General features: G+C 35.7%; 1 protein-coding gene across 2 annotated transcripts in view; it reads left to right on the top strand.

Moving 5' to 3' along the window:
• LOC148948470 (putative hydroxypyruvate isomerase) overlaps positions 1-12,761 on the top strand; it is a 46,847-nt gene that overhangs the window by 25,090 nt on the left and 8,996 nt on the right. Inside the window, exons 2-3 of one of the 2 annotated variants that reach the window (XM_089094400.1) lie at positions 8,364-8,469; positions 10,680-10,861. In XM_089094400.1, the coding sequence (XP_088950526.1) occupies positions 8,364-8,469; positions 10,680-10,861 (288 nt within the window). Of the gene's footprint in view, positions 1-8,363; positions 8,470-10,631; positions 10,862-12,761 lie in introns of both variants that reach the window. The other variant, XM_089094399.1, reaches the window with a different exon arrangement.

The raw sequence follows: 12,761 nt of genomic DNA, 5'->3' as shown, positions 1-12,761 counted from the left end.
GTGATGACTAATATGTTTTTAGACCAAACTAGCAATGACGCTGCACGAAAAAAACAAAAACAACTTAGGATGAAGACAAACGATTAAACCAACCTTTGGAACTAACGTTAACAAAAGCTAAATAGTAAAAACATGCACTCATAGTACTGGTACGGGTACACGGTTGGCTTCTATATATGGATTCTCATTATCACTTGTCTTCTAACCGCAGACAATCTGACCCTCTTCTTGATGTCATGGTCTGACCATAGGCTCAATACAGCTGCCCTGGGAAAATACGAATTTTTCATAAGTTTGTGACCTATATAGATCCTTTATGTGGCCAGAAATGTCAATGTATCAGTTTTAAGAAAAATAAACTTTGAGCAGATTTTGAGGCCGGGTCCAGGCACGTCTGCGTGGTATGGCATGTATATATGGATTCTCATTATTCCTTGTCTTCTAACTGCAGACAATGTGAGCCTCCTCTTGATGTCCTGGCGTTACCACAATGGCGATGGCGATGAAACCCACCATGGTAAAAACACAAATTAATCCTTAAATTTGTGACCTTTTTAGATTGTTTTAGTGGCCGGAAATGTCAATATGCTAGTGAACGAAAAAAAACTATGTAGCCGATTTTGAGGCCGGGCCCTGTTGCTCGGCTTGTTGCAGGCTTGGATGTATTGATTCTCGCTGTAAGTAGCAATCTCTAAATGAGTCAGCTTGGTTTGCTACTCTTTCCTAGGGAAAATAGAGGGCTCCCTAGGGATTGCATATAACGTTGAAGAGTTCCAATGGTTTGCAATTAATGGTTGTATATTTTATGACATCTTTGCAAGTTTTTACTGGGTTTTGCGTCACATTTTGCTAGTGTCAAAGATTATGATGGCGTTGCTCTTATAACGTAATATTTCTTCCTTGTGGATTTTCATTTTTGACCCGCTCTGATTTTTGCTGGCGCTTGTCTTCTAACAGCACAAGTTGATATGGTAACACTGTGCATTGATGCTCTGGCTGCCAATGCAGAGCCCAGGGTTCAGTTCCTGATGCTGCAAGGTTAGATCCCTGTACAGCTTGCTACCTCCCCCTGCAAAAAAATGCCCAGCAGCTTGAATATCTATTCAATGCCTTTTACACCACTAGGATTCTTTATCTTTTCTTTAGAATTAACATAAAGTATATGTAAAAAAATTCTATTTACTGGTTTTTCAGAGTTCTTTTAAGTTTAACAGCTTTTATATATAGCCCTAGGGTATACAATGTAATTGTAGCAGTAGTAACTATTATACTTGGATAGACCATTGAGTGGTATATTGGGGAGTTAAATGGTATTTGTCTTTGTTTCCTACCTGATTTTTGTTGTAAAACAACCCTAAACCAGAGTATGCTATTGCATCCTAGTTCCCTCCCCCTGTGAGGCCAAATGTGTCCCTTAGCTATAATGTAAACCCGAAAAATCAGCAAACTTTTCTGTTAAGCATTGGACCATATCTGGCCCCGTCAGGGGGGAGGGACAATAGTGATGGCAGTGACTGTTATATTTGGATAGAATATTTAATGGGATATTAAGTGTTATATTTTTCTATCTGATTTTTAACATATAACAAAAATATACCCAAACTTTTTTATATAGGCTGTTTTATATCCAAGCATAAAAGGGAATGGGTTTGGAATGAAATTGGAACAATAACAGTTATTTTACTTAGGATTTTAGTCTCAATTTAGTAAATATGTCGGAAAGTGCTTGTTTACTACTAAAAAGACTTGGCAAATAATTTATCAACTACCACAAATAATATGAGACTAAATAAATAAACTTATGGTGTTGGTTGATGCTTGATATATTATCAAAAATATCCATACTCAGCCATATCATTTTGGTAGATTCATAGTCTTGAAAATTATCAATGCTTTTGACACACAAATATTGTTAAAATCTAGACATGATACTAGTTCTTCTGTGGCAGTTTCAAGTTCCTGACATAAAAGATTGTTATTATTTTTCTTTTCTGGCATCCTCCATACAGAATTATGAAACAGTTCTCAGGACAATAAGTAAAAGAGCTAGTCTACAGTTAAATTATTAACTTCTAAATCAAATCTTTCTGCATTATTTTTGAAACTCCTTACTGAAATTTTTATTCTGAAATGTCGACTTGTAAGATTTTCAAAATTTCTTTAATTGTACTAATGTGACTTTTATTTGTCCTTTTGTTTTGGACCTTATTGTCTCTCATTCATTTAAGTTTGATTCAAATCGTACACCGCAAATAAATCATATTCAAAACACTCCACTTTTTTTCACTCCTTGGTTTGGTTCTTCTTTTCTATGGCTTTTGAGAACATGAACATCCTTCATTTCTTTTTCTGGTTTAAATATCGTGTTTCATACCTTATGAAAGACAACTGAATTGGTAATTGAAATTAGTTAAATTGGCCTATAATAATAATAATAATAAAAATTTATTTACCCACCATGCACAAAATATTATAGCGGAGCAAGGAAAAATAAAAAAAAATAAATACACCAATAAAAAGAAATACTTAAGTTATTATTGGAGAAAAACGTCGTGTATTCAGTATCACAGACTTCTCACGGATTCTCAACCATTCTTTGATTGGATTCATAATTCCTAATTTTTCAAGACAGGAATTTTGGTACCGCTTAGGAATAGAAAACAGAAACTTTGCGTATCTAAAATAGCACTTATTAATTTTATCTATGTCACTCTCGGCAAGTAGCTTAGATGCACCAGCGAGGTAAATAATGTGAGGTTTGCACACTGAACAATAAATACAAGCAAGTGATTTTTCCCCGATTTGGAACAACAGTCCCATAAGCACGTTTAATGGCGGTGATTTTGTGCTTCACAAGGGATTTCCTGGTTTTGTGGAGTGATTCAGAAATCATTAACCCGAAGTATTTCAACTCTGACACATCAGGGACTGAATGATTTACAAGGGAAACACTATCACTCTTAGCCGTGTTGAAAGTTAGAAACTCGCACTTTTCAATGTTAATAAAAAGTGCAGTTGACTGAAATTCGTTTTGCAACTGTGCCTCTGAAACTGTGCCTCTCCATTTGGTAGATACTGTCGAATTTGCATATCCAAATTTTATAGTTTTGACCATACTCATACTTACACCGCTGTGCAATGGAGCGTCAAGAGATTGCATGTGGTTAACTATCAAACGCTTTTGATAAATCAACGGTGCACTCATAAAGAGGTGACTTTTTGTTCTCTAAATCCATTAGCACGTTTGCTAGTAATCTATATGCCTTTGGGCAACCCACACCTTTTGGGATCCGAGCTGGTTATCTCCAAAAAGTCCAGTGTCTAGCTCGGGAAAAATAGTATATTAAGATATTTTACTCAAAATGCACGATACACTGATAATTCTGCAAGATTTACAATCATTGGTGTCTTTCCCTTGCTTTGCAATCGATGGTATAGTTCCTTTTAGGAAACTGTCGAGAACAATGCCCCTAGTGAAGCACATCTGGAAAAGAAGTTGCAGATGAGAGTAGAAGCTATCAGGTAAATTTTTAAAGTGCATCGTTGAAAGGCCGTTCTTAGGTTTAGACAGAGCTTTTCTTACAGTGGTTTTATCCTGTTTCAGTGATATGGCGACAACACAATCCTGTCCTGAAAAACGTCCAAGCCAGTTAGATACCTCCTCTTCATAATATTTTCTTATGGCAAGATATTCGATCCCGTAAACTGACGTGTAATAAGAGTTCTAATCATCCATAGTCAGAGAAGATGATGATGGAAGTAAACTTCCATCAGTTCGGATTATATTTCGTCACGATGTCTTATTCCCAGTGAAATGTTGTCCAATAATACGGAATTTTTTCAGATCAGCTTTATATTTCCGTTTAGTACTTCATTTAAACTCAAAGACATTCCCGTATACAGGTCTTCTACATGCAATCCGAATACTCAGCCACATTTTTGCGCGTTGCTTTGCTGTCTGAAGCTCAACAGACTTGGACCATCTCGGTTTTTCTGTGCCAATCTTTACACTCCTTGTAGGGACTGCTGTTGATTTGGCCACTTTCATGGTATGAACAATCTGATCGTAATAAGTGTTAAGATCAATCATTGCAGATGCTTCAGGAGGACTGGAGGATAGAAAGTGGAATGACACCATGATGCAAGAAAGAATAGAGGAGACAGTGTCCATATACAAATCAGCATCGCATTTATTCCAATTCTTCTTCTGCACCCATCTTCTTGTCTTTTGAATATTAATGCTCTGTGATGGCTGTAGATGAAAATATAGTTCAAGATGATCAATAATTGGATCATCTGTGGATACTGTAACAGAGAGACAAGGAATGGATCTACATGACAGAACGTGGTCAATATTGGATGTATGTCCACTACAATGGGTAAATGTAAAATCCAAAGACTTTGGCCAAATTTGAAAGGAAGGGGTAGGCAATTTAGGAAAATGTCAGAGTGGTTATTGTCTTTTGCTGGATCACAGTTGAAGTCACCAGCCATAATCCATGTTCTCCCACTATGCTCAAGAGATTCCAAATGTCGCCAATGTTTATCAGATGCTTTAGAAAACTTTGTCAATGAGATAGCATTATTATAATTAGCAGGTATATATTCATTTATTAACTCAGTACCCACAGCAAAACCGACAACAAGTTACTGTTATTGAAACTTTGCTGATAATTCTTCCCTTTGTATATGTCATACGACCTCCAGATGGACGCCCTACCGTTAACTTAGCAGGCTGTATGAACAGGTCGTGCGATTTGGATCTATTTAAGAAATTTGAATTCAATCCAGAGAGCATATGTTCCTGAATGAGTAGCACATCGTACAGTTGAAGGAGATCATCCAGAGCCTTTTCTTTATTGTAGCACCCTCTAATATTCAGGCTTAGAGCTTTTATAGAACTATTTAGGAGTAACTCTTATTTTTCAAAATTTCGTTTAGTTTCTGACATTTTAGGCAAAAACAGACATGCGGTTCATTGCAAGAAATACATTTGGGTTCTACATTACATGGTGAGTCCTTGCTACTGGCGTGAGGTCCGGAACAATTCGCACATCTGGGATCACTTCTACAGCTTTCAATAAGGTGGTCGAAGCTCTGACCCCTAAAGCACCTTCGTGGGGCCTGCTTATACTTGACCACTCGGAAAAAGTCATATCCTAATTTAATTCCGCTAGAAATTGCCAAGTTCAATCACTGCCTATTCTTGAAAGTCAATTTGACAGTTTCGATTCGGCCAAAGCGCGAGGCTTCCTCTATGAGGTCCGGGTTGTGCACTGCTAGCAAACCTGCACTGATGTCGGGAGAAAGACCTCGCATAACGCCAAATTCTTCTCTAAGTTTACATTTGATGTTGTTTGGGCTACCATTCGGTAATTTTGTAGATAGAGCGGTAGAGGCCTCCACGCAAAAACCTTTAGCTTTAACAATGTCACTAAATTTGACTTGTAGCTTGTTATTTCTTAACTGCTTGACCTTTGTATCCCATCTTTGGATTGCAGCTGACTAAATGTCTGCTGTCTGGACAAAGGGTCCATGCAAGGAGTGTCTTCTATGATTACAGAGCAAGTTGGAGTCTCTCACGTTTTAGGTATAGTAGTGGCTGTTGATGGAAAAGCTGCCAGGTTGACACCTGTAGTGTAATCACCGACATTGAGCTTTTGAGGTCCCGAATTTCTCCTAGTAATTCGAAGGCTGGGAGATTACAAAGGCTGGAAGCCGAAGGTTTTTCTTGTCACAATCGGCTAGAATATTTTTCTGAAATTGCTGAGTCTTTTGTTCGGCTTTTTGTAGCTTGAGATACTCGTACAGGGAATGCTAGTTCAAGGAGGATGCTGATTCTCAGGGAATGCTGTTTCTCTGGAAAACATCTTGCAAATCTTCATCCGCTTTTCGGAGCACCAACGCTTCATAACCATACTTGACCACTGTCATTATTGTAGCTTCCGATATTCTAATCTTGGTTTGCAGATTTACCTTTCTATTCTTCAAACTTTTTTCAACTGTGAACAAACACCCTGGGCCTTAGCTGTTCTACTTTTAACAACTTCACTTTAGCCACCGTCTCTACTTATAATGCTACTTAGTCATAAGTTTATAATTGTCGTAAGTAGACAGTGAAGCTCTCCACTTGATCGATCTTTCGATCAAGTGACTTAGTTTTCTTAACATTAATTTGCAAACCTATTCATGCCGTCTGAACGCGCAACACCTCTAAAAGTTCGTTCATTTTACTAACACTTTCATCTAGGATGCTTAAATCATCAGTCCAGGAAAGTTTTACTTCCCCGTTTGACTCAGTTTTCTCCCATTGCCTTTGCTGTGCTCCTTAAGACAAAGTCCATCAAAAGATCCAGATAAATGGAGATAGAACGTAACGCTCCTTAATTCCTGATTTAATACAAAACCAGCTACTAGCCTTATTTCTTATCTTATTTGCATAAATTTTATTCTCATAGACAGCACTAATCAGGTTAATGTATATGTCTGGTATACCATACAGGATAAGACCTTTGCTAAAGCTTTTCTTTCAGCTAAATCAAACGCTTGGTCATAATCTATAAACCAGAGGACTGAAGATGTTTGATGACTCAGGTAGTTCTCAATTATTAATCTAAGAGCGAAAATTTGGTCGACACATCCTCTACCTTTTTTAAAACCGCACTGTTATTCTCCTAAAACTGCGTCTACAGCATCTCTAAATCTAAAAAGTTTCATCATGGTAAGTAATTTTCTATCTACAGAAACCAGGCTAATGCCTCTATAATTACCATACTCACTCTTATTTCCTTTCTTATACAGGTGTTTAACTAGGGTTTTTCTAAAATGGCTAGGTATTTCCCCTTTTTGAAAAATACTATTCATATAATCATATCATATAATCTTCAGTAACTTATTTCTAACTTCATAACCACCATATTTAAGAAACTCATTTACCACACTATCAGCACCTGGGGCTTTATTATTTTTTAATCCCTTTAGTACTGTCACTAATTCTTCCCCACAAAATAATTCTTCCTTCACATCCAAGGTATTACCAACTTTTCCATTCTTCTCTATCTTTTCCTGTAACTCTATTACGGTTTAGCATATCATCAAAATATTCTCCCCATCTATCTTTAGCTCTTTCCTTGTCACTTATTGTGGCCCTGTCCCTGTTTTAACTGGGACAAGTCCAGATTGACTATTCCCTCTCAATTTATTAACATGCCAGTAAAAGGTATTACTAATATGCCGTCTAGTGGCATCTTCCAGAACGACAATTTTATCCGTGGCCTCCACTTCAAACCTTCTTAGTTCATATTTTAATGCTTTCTCATATATAAACACACTTACATTTTCTTGACAAGATGTGATTTGTCACCAGCAGTTTCGGATGCATGTAAGGAAAGGTGGGAAGCAGCACCCTCTCTAATAAAAGATCTAATGCCGAACTGGCCAGCCATGATAGAAATAATTAAATAGGACAAACGGATCTATGGCCAGTAAATGAAAACGAAGAGCATTATCAATTGATAATGCTCTAAAATTTACAAAATCTCCAGACAGTTTCACTTCAACCTTAGCAGAACATATATATTTTAATTCGGACCATTTTGTGGAGTTCGAGGAGGCAACAGCCATTTCCAATGATAAAGCTTTTAGGCAATGGGCTCTTGAAGCATTAGAAATTAAAGAACATATTTTTGCAGGTTTATCAATAAATAGAGATACTGGGAATATAAATATTGATCCTATTTATGATACTATTTTAAAAAATGAACCCATATTTAAAAATAAAAATAAAGTATTGCAAAATGTCCCAGGGGTTAGTTCAAATAATAAACCTAAGCGAATAGCAGCATCAAAGGCTTTGCGTAAAGTCTTGTTATAATTACTGATTCATTGGTAATTTGTTATTTTAAAAGGTTTACTTCAGTTATTTGTAGATGATGGTTTCGCTAGAGAGGCTTCCAACCATAAATTTTAAACATCTGTATATTAAATTTTTAGGTGAGTCTATTTTAGCTTTGTGTACATATTTTAGTTTTAGTTTTTATTTATTTTTTATCTACGCTGACGACGCCTTGTTTGATAAGGGCGAAATATTCGTTTTTGTTGTTTTTTTCTTCGTTTTCATTTACTGGCCATAGACCTGGATGTCGTATTTATATTTTTTCTAGAACCATCTCTTCCCTGGAATCCTAAAAAACATGTAAGAATGAAAAAAAAAATTGTATTTGAGAAACAAATCTAACAAAAGAATATTTTTTAAGCTTAGGTCCCATGCGAAAACACTTCTGCAGGCTTGAACTGCCCTCCCTCTAAAAAAGAATATCTGGTTGAGTGCTTGGCAGTAGACATAAAATTTATTTCATTTTCAGGAAATGAGGGTCAACTGGGGTTTGCTGCTCTGCCCGGAAGAGAGAAAGAAATTAGAGAAAGCCTAGAAAAAGCAATTTCCTATGCAAAAGCATTAAACTGCAAAAGGTGAGAAATGCATAATTCTTGGTCAAAAAGGTTTTTAGGCCAATAACACTTATTGTTCTTTAATTGTAGTTGTGTTGGTGTCCAAACAAGAATTCAATTTCTTACACTTTCTAGTTAAGTGTTTTTATTGGCTTAAGAATGCAATAAGCTTCAGTAATCTTTCTTTCAGATAGAAATTGTCCATTCCATTATAAATGTATATCTTTACTTTCTTCTATTATGAACGAATATAAAATCTATTTCTTTTAATAACAAATATTTTGTTCAAATTAAATAATATGAATATTTACATGAAGGTTATCCCTCAGAAGACATTAACTAGCTTAACTTTGACCTTTGAAAAGCTAATAGCTCTAATTGTTATTAATAATAGTAAGTGCTGTGGAATTCTGCCTTAACTCCAAGCTATGTATTGATTGACATATTGAAATTTTGTTTGAGCCTATTTGTCCTATTCAAAAGTAAATTAAATAACTATGCACTATTGTATGGGACAGTTTCAAAAATTCGACATTTATTTTACTCCCAGCTGGGATAATTTAGCCAAAGCAACTGTGAACTTGCCTTTCTTCATATTAAAATCTACACAAAATTCAAAAGTTTTAAGCCCTTTTTTATAGCTTTACTAAAATATTGATATTTTACTATAATATTTATTGTAGGGTTCTGATTTTACTTGATATACAACTTGATATGCCCATGGTTCATATTGTATCACTTCTATCGTTTACTGTATACTATTATACTCTTTCAGTTTTAGTATCTCTTTATTATGTGCTTCATCTATTTTGTTCAACCATTGTATAGGAATATCTACTAGTCTAATATAGACTAAAAGAAGAATCTTTAGAAACTTTATTCTTTAATTAGTTAGGAATATACATATATATATATATATATATATATATATATATATATATATATATATATATATATATATATATATATATATATATATATATATGGTAAGTAAGCGGGAATTATCAAAATCAGATCTCCAAAAAATTTTTTAAACAGCACAAAAGATTGGTGTCATTTCTTGGAGTTTGGCTTTTTGCAGTGGTTGCAAAAATTGGTAGTCATTTGGCGAATGCAAGCTGGGCAAAGGCTACAGATCGTTCTTTTCCCTTCCACAGACGTTATTAACGAATTTCACCGGTCATCCGCGTTGTTTGACTGATATCGACTCTGCTCGAGCGCTGTTAAGTTGAGGTTTCTAAACGAGTGACCATATCTGGCTGGGCCAACTCTTTGAACAGAACATTCACGAAAGCCTTTCGTGAAAGTGGATTTCTGCCAGATATGGAGATAGTGAAGGAGTAGATGACATAACTATTGATGCATGGGATAATGATCAGCCGATAAAACATGCACATGGGTGACCTGTTTATCATCCGAGTGGCTGATATTGAACTACATAGTTGTTCAAGTGTGTCAACACTGCCTTTGTTGTTATTATAGCATTCAATGATCTCAGGCTTCTGGATTGGTTACGCGATACTGGTACCCTAATGACAAGTTGACAGAAGCAGGACCATTTTTGGTGGCTTAGCAAGATAAGACACTAGAGTCAGCTCCTGGTCGAAACAGAACATTGAGGTTCCTGTAATTCTCTCTTTGCTCACAAGCAGCTTTTCCGGAGTTTCCTCTTGTTTTTTCTGTACAGTCCCAGCTGTCGTCAGTCGATACGGTTCTTTCAGTAGTTCTGATTTGCTGGAATCGATATAAATCTGTTGTCAAGCCTGATTTTTATTTGCTCCCCAAATAGGGGAACAAATAAATTAAAATCAGAAAATAGTTAAATTCAGCAGTTTCATGTGCAATACCTGACGAAATTTGCTACGAAGCTCGTAAACAACATTAGAAAACTGATCTCACCTCATAGTACGAAGAAGCTTAGTAGACATAGTTTTGATAAAAAAAATCCTTTTTCCTGAATCCGGTAAACAGTTACGTAGATGCTAAGCTTTCGTAAACTTTACTTCTCCCCCTTAATATCTCCCCAACCAGTTCAGATAATAAAACCTCCGTGACAGCACAAGAACTGGCTAATCATGATATTAGCATATGCGGGAGGTGGGTTCGCAAAATACATCCGATTCCATGGTAACCGCAAAAACGTGTTTGGATGTCGTAAAATTTACGAATGCTTACTCTTCTAGGGTAAAAAAGAAGCAAAACATGATTTCTAATTTGAATATGCTACTTAGGATCCATGTGATGTCTGGAAAGATTTTATCTTCAAAGATTGTTGACTCTGCTATGTCTGACACTTATTTTGAGAATCTCAGTCTGGCGGCAGATCTCCTTGAAAAAGAGGGACTCATTGGATTGATTGAACCAATTAATAATAGAACGGTTCCTGGTTACTTCATGAACAGCTTCAAAACAGGTACCCGATTTTGCTGCATCTGATTATAATCTTAGGAAAAATCTTTTTAACTTTGTTAGGTGAGCACAAACTGATTCTGACACATGACTGATTACAATTCTGATTGACTGAGAGTCTATATTTTGGGGTCCACCTTTTGTGATTATACAAATTTTATGGAAGAAAGGAGCAAAAATCAATTTCTTCCTACTTTTTTTTCTTAGCCAAGATGTTTAAGAACATAAAAGAAGCCGAGGAAATATTTCCAAAGACACCAATATATAGGAAAAAAAGAATGAGCCGATCCGTAATAAACGCAACGGAAAAAGATCGTTTTGATTGGATGGGAGTGGGTCCACTATTTCACATATGTCATGAGTTTTATAGGTTTAGGACAACCGCAAGGAAAACTCGATGCAAAGTTTAGATTTCAGTAATTTAAAATCAAATTCTGAATAAATTAGTTATTACAGCAATCAGATTAAAAGAATATTCACTGATTACAGCAGAAGTATATTTCTACCAACATATTTTTATGCTAGTGCATCATATTTTGATGGGCTAGTAGCTTGAAGTACAATACATTAATTAAAATCATCTTAAATTTCTAAGAGCACAAGACGACACTTCAGAAATCTATTTGAAGAAGTTGTCTAAATATCACTTGTCAATTGACCGAATTTAATGGAACAAGTAAAGGTCAGAACAGAATAGCCTATAGGATTAAAGAAGAAGATTGTATTTTATTTTATAATTATTTATAATGATCACCTCTTAGCGAAGCTTAGTCTCCTAGGAAAGCTGAATATCGATCGCTTAAGGCTGTCTTTAGTTCTATTTACTAATCTAAAGGTAAAATTAAGACAAGGTGACCGTGCTAGAAATATCCTAGTTCAATAAACAAGACTTGGAAATAATACTAAATCCAATCCTGCACACAGGGTGGGGGGCAGGGCTTAAATAACAACAGGAAACTTATAAGTGACTAAAGTTGTTGTGTATGTGTATATATAAGATTATGTTTTTTTTTCGTGAAAATATATATTGACTTAATTACCAACCTGTAATGATCTTATTAGTATCTGTGCTGTGGAAGTATTATACCCTCTGAAATGTTTTTGCACTCCTGACAAATTTTATCTTTTTTGCCATTTTACTGGAAGAAAACATGTTAAGAATTTACTCTTTTGCGGTGCTTTGATTTTTATCTGATGACGAAATTTAAAAATACCTAACCCTTAGAAACGTTATGTTTAATTATTCATGGTTTATGTTTAAGAGATACAAAATACGAAACATTTGCAGGAAGGTAAAAAAATAAGTTTTAAGCCACTAATTTGTCTTTCCCTTTCTTTCCATTTGTATTCACCTGGACGGCGTTAACTTAGATTGCTAAATCAGGAGTAAAAAAAAAAAAAAAAAAAAAAAAAAAAAAAAAAAAAAATTGAATTGGGTAATTTATAAAGAAGACTAGCCTCGAGATTTTTGCAAAATTTCTTCAAGTGAATGTGTAAACATGACCATTTACTACAAGAGTTTTTTTTTAAATGCAGCAAACACGCGGCTTTTATTTCATTGTAGCTTTCAAATTTTTTCTCAATTTTAAAAGATAGTTATTCTTCAAAGCTCTACAATTGTAAAGATTAAGCATATTTGGAAGGTGGCCTCCCCCAGGCCACTCAGTGCCTCCCCGGGTGTGGGATAGGGAAGCACCGTACAGATATGTAGGGTACCTCCACTGAAGAGGAGGCGCTGACCAAGGGGGGACCTAGCTCCTGGGGGTCCATAATTGAAACTGGGGTCGCTCCGACCCGGTGGTCATAAATAAATGTGGAGGAGGGAGAAGGCCCCTCTTATGCAAACTGAGGTGGGCCCATTAGCTTGTGAACACGTCTAGTCAGCTGCAATCCTTCTCCCAGCA

This window comes from Artemia sp. Qi Xiang Cuo, chromosome 9 (genome assembly GCF_049724085.1).
Source record: "Artemia sp. Qi Xiang Cuo chromosome 9, ASM4972408v1, whole genome shotgun sequence".
Lineage (NCBI taxonomy): Eukaryota > Metazoa > Arthropoda > Branchiopoda > Anostraca > Artemiidae > Artemia > Artemia sp. Qi Xiang Cuo.
Note: the sequence above shows the minus strand (reverse complement) of the source record. Positions and strands in the feature narration are given on the sequence as shown.